Source organism: Camponotus floridanus, unplaced genomic scaffold (genome assembly GCF_003227725.1).
Source record: "Camponotus floridanus strain SB8 unplaced genomic scaffold, Cflo_v7.5 scaffold284, whole genome shotgun sequence".
Classification (NCBI taxonomy): Eukaryota; Metazoa; Arthropoda; class Insecta; order Hymenoptera; family Formicidae; genus Camponotus; species Camponotus floridanus.
Window position 1 is genome coordinate 41,622 of NW_020229419.1, and position 16,299 is coordinate 57,920.

At 26.9% G+C, this 16,299-nt stretch overlaps 1 protein-coding gene across 5 annotated transcripts; it reads left to right on the forward strand.

Annotated features, from left to right (window-relative positions):
* Nucleotides 1-2,612: 2,612 nt before the first annotated feature.
* Nucleotides 2,613-15,646, forward strand: LOC105250855 (putative fatty acyl-CoA reductase CG5065). 5 transcript variants are annotated; one of them, XM_025409801.1, is made up of 9 exons: nucleotides 2,613-2,758; nucleotides 6,958-7,160; nucleotides 9,259-9,456; nucleotides 11,984-12,180; nucleotides 12,600-12,709; nucleotides 12,816-13,014; nucleotides 13,502-13,744; nucleotides 13,905-14,162; nucleotides 15,445-15,646. In XM_025409801.1, exons 1-9 carry the CDS (start codon nucleotides 2,731-2,733, stop codon nucleotides 15,527-15,529), a joined length of 1,521 nt encoding a protein of 506 aa, XP_025265586.1. In that variant the 5' UTR covers nucleotides 2,613-2,730; the 3' UTR covers nucleotides 15,530-15,646. The 5 variants fall into 5 exon arrangements, with proteins under 5 accessions (XP_025265586.1, XP_025265589.1, XP_025265588.1 ...); XM_025409804.1 differs by having other exon boundaries at nucleotides 6,958-7,038; XM_025409805.1 differs by lacking the exon at nucleotides 2,613-2,758 and adding an exon at nucleotides 5,506-5,529 and having other exon boundaries at nucleotides 6,958-7,038.
* The last annotated feature ends 653 nt before the right edge of the window (nucleotides 15,647-16,299 follow it).

Consider the following 16,299-nt stretch of genomic DNA (forward strand, 5'->3'; position numbering starts at 1 on the left):
ATAACTCGTTCTAATCCCACGATGAAATGTCGCAAATTATAAAATCCATTCAAAAAATTAAAAGAGTCGTATTGATAAAATTTGTAGTAGCGTAGTCCGAAAGATAAAAAGCGTAAAGGTCCTTCCGAAATTCCTCAGATATAGAGGGAGAGAGAATTATTTATTTATTGATAATGAGGTAAAAGCCTGTAAGAAAATTAAGCAAAAAAAAAGCAAGCACAGTCAAGATAAAAAAAACTCATATCAAGCATATTGTACAATAATTAAAAAAATAATTCTTAACCTCTGATAAAAATTATAAAAATTTCGCTTACAGTGTAAAGAAAAAATAATCATTATAAAAAAACACAATGGAAATAAAATTTTAAACAATACTGTGAGTAATTGAAGGCAGGTGTAGAAATTATAGTAAAATACGTATATCAGAATAGAAGTGAAAGGAGAAGATAAAGCCATGCGTAAAGAGTGGAGGAGTGTGGTCGCGAGAAAATCTGAAACATTACTGGCAATGGGAGATGTAGGAGGCATAGGAAAGAAAGGGCGGAAAAGAGAGAGGAAAAATGACGTAGATAAGGAGGAAGATGGCAAGGAAGCGGAAAATATGATTGAAAATGTCAGGCATTTACAGATAATATGAAGATAGAATCATCTAAAAATCAGTGTCATTCTGAATATTCAAATCATTTTTTTGCTGGCAGATATACAGTATATTTACTATAAGGATTTGGTTAGTATTTTCTGGTTGGATCTATAAAATTTCTTGTTACATTAATTTCTTTGCTTGCCGCTAGGCGACAAGCCACTCTCAACTTAACTCGTATTTAATATTTGCCATGAAATGTATATAAAAATCTAGTATTAACATTAAATCCAAAATATATTTTTTTTTCTCTTACGAGCAGTAGTGCCAGAAAGAAGACGCTAGCTCTCTGATTGTGCGTGTTTGAGCTACATCCTCTTCTTGCATTACTGTTTATCAGTTTAATTTCTAGCAAACTAAATTTAAAATAATTTATTTAATAATCTGAATTAAATTTATGTAATAATCGTGTTGGAATTCAGAATATTAAACAGACTTTGGAGATTAGATGGAAAAAATTTTAGATTACTTTGTGCTGGTGAGTTTAGTATTATTAACCAGAAAATTTGGTAAATTTGACAGAAAGAAATTAATCAAATTCATCTGGTAATTCCTGACAAGAATTCTGATTCGTCCATTTTCCAATAGACATACAGTATGTATTTACCAGAATTCTAATTAATGCAACCAGATTTTTTTCTCAGTGTACTGAAATTTTTTGCTTTATTAGTTTACGTAAAATAGTGTTTTTTGTTCCAATTTTATGATAGCATCAATAAATGTAAGGTATCATTAACTGGTATATAAACTGGTTATTATAAGAGACTTTAGACTTGTTTGTGCTGAATCCTTCTGTTTCATTAAATTATTATAAATTATTACATCCTACGCTTGAGTTGCATTTTTTAAAATCGGATTTAATCATTAATATCATATCATGTATGACAGATGTAGAAATGGAAATTTTTAAGCGCTTGATATTGAGAAATTATATTGCTGTATAGTTATAACCAATTTTGTCTTTATTAATTATGCAAGCACTGTCAATAAATCAATATTTAGATTATACAAGAATTAAAAATTATTAAAAATTATTAAATTATTAAATTATTAAAAATTATTAAATTATTAAATTATTAAAAATTATTTAATATATATTTATATTATTATAAATTATAATAAATTTAAAATAAGTCTTTCTCTGTGTGTTGATGGAAACGTTGACATGATAATCTTGACGAAGTGATTTCCTTATTTCTCACGATAGAATAGTTAACTAAATTATTGTATGTATATAACTTGTCGTTCATTTTTTATCTCAAAATCAATGTAATTTATTTCTTTTGTGTAATACTGGAAATAATTTTTTGTAGTTCACTCAAAAAGGACCAAAAGCCATGGTCGAAACGTCGTGATTTTTCACTTTAATAAAATTTGCCAGTGTGGTCGTTTTTAATTACGTCTTTTATTATATTTAAATAGTTAACATTTTTGTAAAGTTTTTCGTAAAAAGTATTAGTATTTTGTTTGTTAAGGTCACAAAAATTCATACATTCCACATTTCAATTATATCAACTATACGATATAATGTTTTTGCTTTATTTCATAAATATCTAAGAACGATGCAGGTCTATTAACTCATAACTTATATTAAAAAAAGAGTGAGAGTAGGAGAAAATCGATATTTGCTGGATTCATTCAAAAAGAGAATATAGCCTAACGCAATTGTAACAATTTATTATCAAAAATATATATAAAATATTATTCGTAGAGTATATAAAATCAAAGACATATTATATAATTCTTGTTTTTAATCTATAATTATATAATAAATATAATACGTATTAAATCTACATCTGACATTTAATGAAAGTTACCTACCGTCATGACTTTAGTCATTTAATACTGAATAACGCAAAGAAATAAAATTTAATAGAGCATATAGTTAATCGACTGAGTTATGACTAGTGACGACTGCAGTATAATATTGAGAACGGATTACGCAGGAGCTCAGTATATACGAACACGGAATACGCGCAATCCATTCTCGTAAAATAACAAACGCAGATAGAACAGAACATCATACTACTACTCAATCGTAATCACGATTGAAAGAAATTAAATAGAAAGAAATTAATTAATCAATAAGAATGTGTGAAATATCATCAACGTCAACAGGTATTCTCAACAATATCATTCTCGTCTTATTTTTATCATTATTTTAAAACAAAACCAGTATCAATTTTCAAATTATTTTTTGCCAAACCTGTAAATATACTGATGAAAAAGATTTTAGTTCGATGATTAAACTTGTTAACAAATTTTAAAATTTTTAATCGAAAAATTGGCGCATTTTAACTTTGTCACTTGCATTCAATTTCTATTGATGAAGTAAAATATATATTTCAAATTTTTTATTATTTCTTTTCCACACATTTTTATTTGTATACAACATATCAAGAAGTTTTTTTTTATAATTTGAATACTACAATAATACGGTATTTAATCTTGAAATTTAGAAAAAAGAATCTAAATAATGTGATTTATAAATCAAACGATAGAGTATTTTTAAAATCTCTACTTATAAATATTTCTAAATTTAATTTTCATATTGTCCTATATTATATCTTTTTATATACTTGTTTCGTTTAAATAAGAATAGCTATGTATATCAAATCATTTTTATTACCGCGATACATTTTACACACATTTTCTTTTATTTTTATTATTTTTATTTACTTTAATATAATTAATTTATTTTGAACATTTATATATAAATGTGTATGAATGGTGATGTATTTTAATCGTGTTAATGTTTGTTCGTTTATGAATGAGACTATACATGCTTATATTAATTTATCTATTCGAATAATTCGCTAACTTTATGATATTTTTGTTTTCTCTGTAAACTATCGTTACGCTACAATCGTTACGGTACAAATTTTAATAGGGAATGTGACGCTTAAATTGCATGTATATTTTTGTGACGCACATAATATTTATTGCACAAAACATTTTATTGATATAAGTCCATTAAGCTAAAAATAGATTAAAATGAAAATTGAAACTTCTCTCTCCCTCTCTCTCTCTTTCTTTCTCTGTTTCTCTTTTTCTCGCTATTTATTTATTCAATAAGAAAAAAAAATTTAATTGTGTATATAAAATACACAGAAATGTTTTAACATATAAATTTAAATATAGAATATATATTACACAATACACATTTGCTCTAGTGCATAAAGTTATATTAAATCATTCTTGTTGTTGAATGTCTTATTGCTGAGGTATTATAATTTTTCTTGTTATTCTTGCTATACAAAATATCAAGCTTTTAACTTAAAATTTAATCAACTTTAGTAGGTTCCTATGTAATAAATATGAATAAAACAACATTTATTTTAATATAAATTTGTTGATTTATTCAAATTTATTTTGTTTAAAAAGTAATGTTTAAACGTTAAGAATTTAAGTAATGTTTAAAAAGTAATGTTTAAAAAGTAATGTTTAAACGTTAAGAATTTAATTTAATCAAATCAATATAATAAATATAATTTTATTTGTGCTAAATTAAATCTGTGCGATGCTAATGATAATATAATTTTGTTATGTATTATAATTATAAGAATTACAATTTTAATTTATACATATATCTAATGTGTTTTTGAATAAATTTAAGAAATGATAACTATTAATCATTCGAAACAAATAGGATTAGATGATAGAAATTCTGCGATTAAAAAATTTTGTTTAACTTTTATAAATTTTATAGATTTATAACTTTATAAATTTATAACTAAATTTTATAACTTTTATAAATTTTTAAACTTGTTAGTTCAGTTTACAATCTTTTTACTTGATTTTAATATTTCTTATGCTTTTACATTCTTTTAAATAAACAAGGACAAAATATTATTAATAACTCAAAACTAAATATTTGTTTTTACGCCATCACTGATTATGACCTGTCACTTCTGATTTTATAAAAACCTTAAACGATTATTTGCAGATGCAACTTCTTTTTCCTTTTGAATCGAAATGCAATTGAACAAAATATGTTGAAGAATCGGTACATTTTACAAAATACAGTTTTATGATTTAAAACAATTTTATTTATCAATGCTCCACCACTTTGAATAATTTAGTTCGTACAAAAATAATAGAAAATGAAAATTTGTATAATGAGAAAGGTGTGTTATAAGCAAAACATAATGTAAATTATGTATCTTTAACTGACGCATACTTCGCATTAATTGGAATTGTTGCAAAGGTTATGATCGCGCTATATTACGCACTACACTTTTATGAAAAATGCAGCAAAACTGGATTTTCTATCTTACTTGTACATATTTATTCAACGAGGACAACATATTTCTACGCACTACTACACATACATATAATATACAATATGCTTGCAATTTAAATATCACATGCCATATTAGAATTTGCACGGAGTGTAACGATACCACAGGCCTTTGCGTAGCACGTCACGTTTTTGAGTAATTTGTAATTGAATGGCTCAAAAATCGCTATTTTGGCCAATTTCATGAATTTATTGCGAGGAAACCAAATTTTTTGAAATATTTCTGCCAATAGTATTGTATAATACTCATTTTCGCCTTTTAAATCCACTTTCGATTACCGCCGCACGATTTTTCTTTGCTGAGATATATAAGTATGACGTTGTTACACATTTTGATAAATTTTTCTAAATTTTATGCCTTTTTATTGTGATTCTATTCGCCATATTGGATGCGCCATTTTTAATTCAAAAGGTGATAGAAGGTTTAAAAATGTACATTTTTATCCTAATTTTGATTCGTAGTGAAATAAAGAGGTGGCATGATTAGAATAGCTTATTAGATCCCTATGCATGACCAGTCTTATGACTTGTATATCTGAGCGAAAAAAAATCGTGCGGCGGTAATCAAAAGTGGATTCGAAAGATGAAGGTGAGTACTATACGATGCTATAAAAAATTTGAAATATTTTTGTCAATGGCAAATGGTTTACACTCACAATAAATTCATGAAATTGGCCAAAATAGCGATTTTTGGGCTATTCAATTACAAATAATTCAAACACCTGTGACGTGCTACGCAAATTCGGCGGCCAGATTCGGATTCAGTGCACAAAATTACGTCAAAAATCACTATTGCATCTTAAAAAGAAATTTTGACCCCCTTTTTTGCAGACCTGTGTTATCGATCGCATTAACTGTGTTCACATTAACTGTGATTGCATTAACTGTGTCGCAAGCGAATTTTCACGTCTTCGCGAATTAATTAATCATTCTCGCTCGATTATTAGATATTCTTTCGAACCGATTGTCAATTAGAATATCGAGATTAAAAATTAGAACAAGTAGAAGTGCGCGCGCGCGCGTTTACGGATAAATTCCGTAAAGTAAGACGACGATTTGACTGAACGACGATACTCAAAGTATCGTTATACGTTTTTCGATGCGTCGTTCGGTCTCGCTAAGTCTGGCCATAAAAAAGGATAAGAAATATCAGGAATGTAATAGCATTGCCTTAGGTTTTCGCGTGAATATACGATCTTCTTGATTTTCATGTTTTGCGAATTTTGATAAATTATCTTATGATAATGATCCGCTATCGAATGATTAATTGTTATATTTTGTTGCTTCAAATATTTTTTCTAAATTATGTTACTATTATTTTTTTTAAATTGTTAAATTGTTCTTCTATTTTATTTTCTTTTTTTTATTGAATAAACTTGTTATATTGTATTTTTTTATACTAAGTCCGCGCAATTCAAGTTTCGACCTTTTGTGAACGTTAGATTTTGTCGTGATGGTCGAATATTTGGATTTTCGTAAAGCCTCGTGTAAATTCATTATAATTTTAATATTAATATTTTCCATAGACCCACTACCGTTAGACAAGCTAATCGGCCTGTGGCTAAAGGCCTGTGGCATAAAGCAAGCGTTTGTTGCATTATTTTGGCGTTTAGCGAATTGATGCGTGACAGACCGAATCTGGCGCCCAATTTCGAGATCTCGATACGGCCTTCGCTTCGCCGCGGTTCACGTAGTACACTCCATCTCTGTTCCTCCGAGCGCGAATATGATTTTTTCGTTATTTGTGTTTTTGATGACGTTTGAACACCCGAGGATTGTAAAAATATTACGTCGCAAGCTTTTGCATGAAAATTATGAGTTGCGATGTAATACGGTGATTTGAAAATAATGTAACAATATACATTTCGCGTGAAGTTGTATAATAATACGAACACTATAAATATCATACTGCAAAGCGAATTTGTGTGGTTTCCTATATGTTTTACCGCGTAGTAAAATACATTTTCTTTTTTTGTCTGTCGTGATCACAAATTTTGCAATATATGATAAATTTCAGCTATGAATGAATCAAAGTCTGAGATTCAATCCTTCTACAAAGACAAAATCATCTTCATTACTGGTGCTTCTGGTTTTATGGGTAAGGTCCTTATAGAAAAGTTGCTATACAGCTGTTCAGATCTCAACAAAATCTACATCTTAATACGAACCAAAAAAAGTCGCAGTTACGACAATCGACTTGAAGATATATTCAAATTACCTGTAAGATATTGTATGAATTATATTACCTTTATTATATCCTTAATATGAAGAGAATGTTGCAGGATAACGTTGCTATATATTCTGAAATATTCTTATAAAAATCATATTACATGTTTGTATTTTCTATTTGTACATTTGTATTTAGATTTTATTAATTTTTTTTGATACAATTAATTTTTATATTAAATTGTTAATTATAAATTGATTCTTAGTTATCAAAATTTGCAATTAAGAAAGCTATATAAACTTTATTGACTTATTAGCTAATAATACAATATAATAGTAGGGGAGATCAGGGATAAAAGTAACAGCGTCATGAAAGTAACAAGCATCCTACTAAACTACACAATATATTGAATAATTTCTACTATATAGTCAAACGCGTACACTCCGATTCTAATTGTTCCTTTTCTAATTGTTGTAAAACGATCGCGTCAGTTGTACATGCAGGAGTGAAATTAGTATATTTGCATTATTTACCTAAGTATTTCTACCTAAGTAATTGTACTAAAGTCGATTCTTATTACATATGCCATAATTGTAATTCGGAATAGATACCAATCTCTTTTGTATAAATAGTTATATAATTTTTACACTATTATTTAGAATAAAACTTAGATATTATTTAGACTTAAAAAAGTATAAAACTGATATGATATTAAGCAAAATTATTTTATGATATTACTTATAATTGTTTTGTTTAACAAAGATTATTTTTTTTAAGTTTTTCAAAGTTAATAACAATAAATATTTATTTTATTTTTTATTTTAATACAATATAATAGACACACACAAATTTATAATAAAAGTTATCTCGCTTAATAAAAGATTATAATAAAAGTTGTCTTAAATTGAAAAAAGTCATATTTTATTTTCTCGAAAATAAAAAGAAACTGATACTTCTATCCTTAGACTATGTTACTTTCGTCCCAGCCCCCGGGACAAAAGCAACAATCAACGTACTTGCGAAAAGCTATAGCGAGTAGCTCTAAATATCTATCATTAGAGATTAAAATATAGGTATAATAATAAAACAATAAATAGAGTTTTTAACATATAATTTTTTTTGTTATATGTATCTCTAACGATAATTAATTAGTGACTTATAATACAAAAAATGTTATTTTTATTTCCGGTCTCCTCTATATATAAAGAATATTTTAGGAATACTTTAGAATAACCAAATAAGTAGCGTCTCTTATAAGAATTTTTCTATTAGTGACTTTTCAACTTTTCTAAGTATATTTTTTAATAATTTTTAAAAATAATATCAAATTTGTTTTTAGGATAAAATGTATTATACACACACAATTTATTATATGTGTTTCTCTCTTTCTCTCTCTTTTTCTCATTTTGTTCTCATTAGTTTTTCCATAGCTTATTATACAGGGTGTGTCATTTTAAGTGATGCAGCTAAATATCTCGAAATCATGGCGATTTCGGTGAAAATGTTTTAAACAAAAGTTGTTTTAAGGGAGCCATAAGATGGTTTGGGGTCATTGGTTTTACTTTGAAAAGTCATTTGAGGGTCACGTGAAGGTCACTTTCAATTTCTTAAATGGGATCTCCTATTTTTTATTTGTAATTTATCTCAAGAGCTTTCCAAAACACTATAATAAAGTATTTCTTCATTGAGTAATTTTCGAGTTACGAGGCTTGAAATAATTTCTTAATTTTACATAAACCATAAAATATCTAGTAAAATATTCATTTTTCGATTATCTTACTTTAATACTTTTATGTATAATATAATGAGAGAAATCAATTGGTGTAAAGAAAAAACATAGTTGTTTCGAAGAAAAAATACACGCGCGCGCACATGCGCGTGTGTATAAATTATAATATTCTATATAATTTTTTAAATTAATTTAATAGTACTTCAAAATATTATAAGATTTCGAAAAATTAATGATATTATTCTATTATTCGACACATAATGGAAATCAAACATACAAATAAAAATATTACGAAAATTTATTATTAAATTTTGCATGTAAATAGATTTAATATTAATTAAAGTTACTGAAACTAAAATGTTTTTAAACAATGAATAATAATATATGCAGGAAGTTAACAAAAAGAAATGATATTTTTATAGTTGTTTCAAAGAATACGAACTGAGAAGCCTCAAGTTTTGAAGAAAGTGATACCGTTCAATGGTGACATATGTTCGAACAACTTGGGTCTTACTGATAAAGAACGTGAGCAACTAATAAATGAAGTAAACATAATATTTCATTGCGCCGCGTGTCTTCAAATGAATGCGAAATTGAAAGATGCCGTTGAAATGAACATGGTAAGATATTAGCTTCCATAATGAAATCATAATAGTAAATCTAATCAATTTAGGTCCATTACTAATCTAGTCAATTTAAACAATTGAATTTATATTTTCTATAACGTGTTCTTAGTTATTGGTTACGATTCTTGATTATAGTATAATTATTTTTAAACATTGCTCACACGAGATACATTTTTATATAAAAAGATAAATAAAGATATTTGTTTTTAAAAAGCCTTGTGTTAAAGCAACATGAAGGATCCCATACAAATCTTATGGAAAAGTGATTTCGATTAAATTATCTAAAAGTTATATATGTTTTACTTTATCACGTCCTGATTAAAAATTTCAATGGGGATCACGGTCTTTAAAGATTTTTTGTTACAGATGTTCAAAACGAACAATTAGACCACATACACTGGAGATGCATTCGATATTACATGTGGAAATACATATTTTTTATATATTCAGTTGATATATTCACGTGTATGCTTGAGTTTGTGAGTGTCTATATGTATATAGTAAAGTATAATGTAAAGTATTTTTTTGTTAAGTTCTTTTCGAGTTATGAGGCTCAAAATAATTTTTTAATTTTCCATAAAATATCTCGTAAAATATTCATTTTTCGATTATATTACCTTAACACTTTTATGCAGAAAATAATGAGAAGAATCAATTGGTGTAAAGAAAACACACACACATATATGTATGTATGTATGTATGTATATACAGGGTTCCCCAAAAGTCCCGGACCGGTCGAATATTTCATGCACTTTAGAAAGAAATGTTTTAGACAAAAGTTGTATGGCTTGAAGAGGCCTATCAGATAGTGGCAATGATTTGATATGGGAGAGTCATTTGAAGATGACATAAAGGTCACCTTCAATTTCTTAAATGGAACTCCTTATTTTTTATTTGTAGCTTATCTCGAGAGCTTTCCAAAACACTATAATAAAGTATTTCTTCATTAAGTATTTTTCGAGTTATGATGCTTGAAATCATTTCTTAATTTTGCATAAACCATAAAATATCTAGTAAAATATTCATTTTTCGATTAGCTTACCTTAATACTTTTATGTACAAAATAATGAGAGGAATCAATTGGTGTAAAGAAAACACATAGTTGTTTTTAAAAAAAAAATGTAATTGTTAATTGCAAATTATATACTTTTTTCTTAAAAACAACTATGTTTTTTCTTTACACCAATTAATTGTTCTCATTATTTTGTATATAAAATTATTAAGGTGAGATAATCGAAAAATGAATATTTTACAAGATATTTTACGGTTTATGTAAAATTAAGAAATGATTTCAAGCCTCATAATTCGGAAAGTATTTAATGAAAACTAACTTAATTATAGTTTTGGAAAGCTCTCGACGTGAGCTACTAGAATATTTAATAGAAAACAGGGAGTTCCATTTAAGAAATTGACGGTGATCTTCACGTGACTTTCAAATGACTCTCCCTTGTGAAATCATTGTCACTATCTGATGGCCCTCTTCAAGCCATACAACTTTTGTCTGAAACATTTCTTTCACACACACACACACACACACACACACACACACACACACACACACACGTACAGGTACATATTTTTACTTTTCCGAAAAGAAAACCGTAAACAGATCTCGTTAAACCAAACTAAAAAGTCATGTATCATTTTGAGATGCACCACATAAAATTTGAAATATTAATTAAAAAAGATGGGCCAATGTGTGTAGCTCGCAGCGCGCGCCACCATCATTTTGTGGTTGCTTTCAAAATGGTATATGACTTTTAAATTCAGTTTAACGAGATCTACTTATGATTTTTTTTTCGGAAGAGATTGTACAGGCACCGTCCTATTTACTTACAAATCTTGACTTTCCCCCATTCTATTTTCCACTAGACTAATAATATCATCTATACTAAATTTACTATAGTCTCTGGCATTAAATTCTCTATACTTACTTTTAATTTTATTTAAATATAAAACGATTTTTTGCCGTGCATGATCTGTTATGTTAGGTTCATGAATTACTTGTAATTGCATTTTATTATTACTAAAAAGTAAATCAATAATAGAGAGAGAGAGAGAGAGAGAGAGAGAGAGAGAGAGAGAGAGAGAGAGAGAGAGAGAGAGAGAGAGAGAGAGAGAGAGAGAGAGAGAGAGAGAGAGAGAGAGAGAGAGAGAGAGAGAGAGAGAGTGTATCTTATAAACACGCGAATATATCAACATATTTTTACATGTAATGTCGAACACATCTCCAACGTACGTGAATTTAATTGTATGTTTTGAACGTCTGTGATAAAAAAATCTGTTCATTTTTAAAGATCGTGGAACCACTGAAACTTTTGATCAGGAAATCATAAACTAAACATATCCTACTTTTAGACAATTTTACTAAAATCTCTTTTCTAAGATTTGTGCGAAATTCTTTATATCTCAAATAATGAGATATACTATCTTTTACTATCTTAGTATCTTTTAGACTTAATTTGCATGTACAATATTCTTAATGATTTATAAGACATGAGACTTTGACTTAATTTTCAAGAGAGGTACAAAAAGGGTACTAAACTTGGGAAAAGAAATGAAGCATCTGCAAGCTTTTATACATCTAAGCACAACTTTCTGTCACGTTGATCAAAAGGAAGTAGGCGAGCGCATATATGACACCTCTAATGACCCTGAGGATATCATGAGACTCGTTCAATGCTTAGATGAAGATACTATCGATCTTATTACGCCAAAGTAATTAAAAATTGGTTTTAATAATTAACAACATTTTAATTAACAAAATTTTAAAATCGATTTTAATAATTAACAACATTCAGCATAAGCGTAGCTCGCGAAAGTATATTTTATTTAGTCATTAATAATATATTTTTCAAATTATAATTTTTTTCAACTACTTAAAATATTAAAAAATTTAAAATATTTAAAACTTATTGTAAATAATTATATAAATTAATAAAATAAAGTAACTATATTGATGAAAGAATATTAATAAACAATATTAGTAATGTGTAATAATGTTTATAACTAATGTTTATAATGTTTAATTTAATGGTGATTAAATTAATTTAATTAAATTAAGTTATTTCTCTCTCTTAATTGTGCATAAGAAAATATATGAGATTTTATTGTGTTTATCCTTGCAATTCTTTTAGATTAATCCATCCGCACCCAAATACTTATACATATTCGAAACATCTGGCTGAAAAATTGGTAGCCAATGAATTTCCTGATATACTTTGTTGCATTGCTAGACCATCGATTGGTAATTATTGATATATCTTATTAATTATAAAAGATTATAAAATATAATATCTCGGCGACTGTGTATAGACAAAAAAGAATATAAAAATTAATGAATCCTGTCGCAGTGTTCCCTTCGTACAAAGAGCCATTACCAGGATGGGTCGACAATTTCAATGGACCTGTAGGAATACTTGTCGGTGGAGGCAAGGGTATTATCAGATCGATGCATTGCAACAGCAATTTTAATGTCGAAATTATACCAGTTGATCTTGCAATTAACGATTTAATCATAATTGCATACAAAATTGCCACTAGCCTGAAAAAGTAAATTTCTATTTTGCTCAAACTTCCCTTCTGCAATAATAAAATATTTCATAATTTAAATTAAAATGGAATTTATCATGTAATATTATGTTCGTAATATGGGCAGATCTCCTGTCCCTAGTGCTTGTTAAAATATTTTTAATATCAAGATTATATAATATTTTAAATTGTTAAAGTAATCCAAATTAAAATATCACAAAAACTGTTAAAGTATCGCATATTATTTTCTAAATTTTAAAGTTTGCTTAAATTTACTGTCATGATTTATTAAAAATATGAATTTACTACAATTTATTGCAATTTACTATAATACAATTTCTAAATTTATTAATATTATGTAATAGAGAGAAATGTTCAAAAGTTTTTCATATATTTTTTAATCGATAGTATTTTTTAACTATTATATACTTGCGCAACTGTCTTTTACTTAAATGAAATATTAATTTAAAAAATATTAATTTTTTTCTGTTTGATTTGCCATGTATAGTTCAGAAAGTATACTCGTAGTCAATATGACATCGCAAATCAATACTTTGCGTATCACATGGAGGGAGGTATTGAAGAAGTATAAACAATTTATTTACGAATATCCTTTCGAGGGACAAATTTGGTATCCAGCTGGCGACGTACATAGCAATAAAATTCTGCATAATATTATCGTCTTACTCTTCCAAATCATACCCGCATACTTGATTGATTTTCTGATGCTGATATTTCGACAAAAGAGATTGTAAGTTTCGTATGTTTTAATATTTTTAGACATTATATATACTTTTATTGATTTTTATTTATTGATATTTCTTGCTTTTTTTATATGTAATTACACAATACTGTATATGTTACTGTAAATTTCCTTAATTATTATCTTTTTTCATTAATCTTACAAACAGTATGGTCAGAATCCAGAAACGAATTTTAGACGGTTTCGAGGTATTGCAATATTTCATCACGCGGCAATGGATATTTTATAATAAAAATATAATTACTTTGTGCAAGGATATAACACCATTAGATCAAAAAATATTTCCAACTATGGTTTATAATGTCGATGAAATGGAATACTTTAAGCATTTAGTCCTTGGCATGCGGCAATACTGTATGAAAGAAGATCTATCTACTTTGCCAAAAGCTCGTCGGCATCAAACAATGTGAGTATTCTTTATATAAATTTACTACATTTTGTGACATATTTTCGTACAATCAAACAGTACCATTACCATGCTAGGAATAAATTCTGTTAAGTATTTTATACATAGAGATTCTTTAAAACAGATACAAGCAATAAGATAAATCTCTCAATAAGCAGAAAAGAATAGTGGATATATAGTTCTTTATTCTTCAGCTATTGCCAAGAAGGAACTGTCTAATCTATTGTTTTCTTTCTCTAAACATCAATCTGTACATAAATCCATCTATACATAAAAACACAGAATAATGCAGCAATATTGCGGCAATATTACAACATTGCAGCAATGTTTTTGCAATATTTTGTATTTAATTGGAAATCTATATTTTCTCTCCTATCTATATTTTCTCTCCTTCCCTTTCTTCTTTCTATTTCCACTTTCTTCTTCTTTAATAAAGAAACTTCTTTTATCCTTCCTTTTCTAAACTTCACCTACTTAAGCAACACTTATCCTATCTAGATCGGACTTACCTAATCTTAATCTTTCCCGATTTTATTCTCTCTTCTATTTCCTTTTCTATTCATATCCCTTTTACTTCCTCGGCTTTTTTCCCTCTACTTTCTTATTAAAACATAATCCTACCTTTATCCTATCTTTAACGTGGTTCTCCTAATTATTCCTTAATTTATCCCACTTATTCACAGACCTTTCATTTCTCATCACGCCACCTAACCAACTCTGAAAAATGTGGATATATAATATTTGATTATAAAATTTGCTGAATTTTTGTATAATTTTTACATTTTTGGGAAAAAATATTTAATCATATATTCAAGAAAATATATCAGAGAGAAAAAGAAGAAACGAATAAAAGAAACTAATATCTTTTTTATTTTTCATATAAATGTGTATTTTTTTCCTTAATGTTACAGACAGATTTTTCATCTTATATTTCATGTTTGTATAAAAAATACGTAATTATCGTTTCTGGTGCAACAACGATTTAATCCATTTTGCTCTAAAAATTTAAGATAATTATTTTTCAGACTTTTAAATTAAAAAGTTAAATAAATTAAATTTTATAATATAATAATTAAAATTATAATAAATTTAACTAAACTTGAATTATATAAAAATTTACATATATATATATATATATATATATATATATATATATTAAGATGAAACTCTTAATTAATTTAAATTTGAAATTAATTTTTTTAACTTCTTGAAACATTAAAATGTATTTTTATTTAAAATTTTTATGTTATCGTATTTTATGAATCGTATTCATTTATTTCAGGATGTACGTTATTCATATCACGACAATATATTTGTTTTACTTCGGTATATTTTATATTTTATTTATAACAATGTTGAAAGAGTGAGATTTTTCTTGGATTACATTACTGAGAAAATGAAATCGCTACCATTTATATGAGAGGATTCACAGAGCACGTTTAAAAACATGAGAAGATGAGAAGATGACACAAACTATAATTTATATTTTACTTTTTATATTTTACTTGATTGTTCATTGCCTGACTCATCTCTCTCTATTTTATTTGTATTTTTAAACTACTTATACTCATGTGCAATGGGGTATGAATTATAGAGTAAAAGCGAATTTCAATATATTATCAGTAATCTATTGATTACTATCAGAATTACCATCAGAAATCTTCCTACTAATATCAATATTAGCTATAATGTGAAAACAAAGATTAGATTCTACATCGCAGACACTAAAAAGAAAAAAGTAAATTTTACTATACATTTTTAATTCCTCCCATAACAGCACATGTAGATACTGAGAATGTTCGAAGAATATCGCAAAAAGTACAATGCACATATTCTCAGAACATTCGAGATACATACTATGATATACTAACAATAAGTATATACTAAGAATGCCTTAATGTCCACTTATTTTGGTTAATAACAAATACTGAAAATATCTTGTAGTATAATTCATATATGTATGTAATAGAAATACTTTTAATAAATGCAGTAAACGCACACACTATTTCTTATTTTAATTTCAAATATTTTTAATATTCTGAATCCCAACAAGAAATCCTGAACAACTAAACTACTAAACTACTAAACAAATGAAAAATTTTAAATTAAGTTTAAAACCTTTTGGATGTTAATCAGG

What these genes read in the sequence shown, in the direction of transcription:
- LOC105250855 (XM_025409801.1), top strand. Translation starts at nt 2,731, where the DNA reads ATGTGTGAAATATCATCAACGTCAACAG. An exon ending in AATATCATCAACGTCAACAG is followed by an intron (nt 2,759 to 6,957) that starts GTATTCTCAACA and finishes GATAAATTTCAG; the next exon opens with CTATGAATGAATCAAAGTCT. An exon ending in CATTGCTAGACCATCGATTG is followed by an intron (nt 12,710 to 12,815) that starts GTAATTATTGAT and finishes ATCCTGTCGCAG; the next exon opens with TGTTCCCTTCGTACAAAGAG.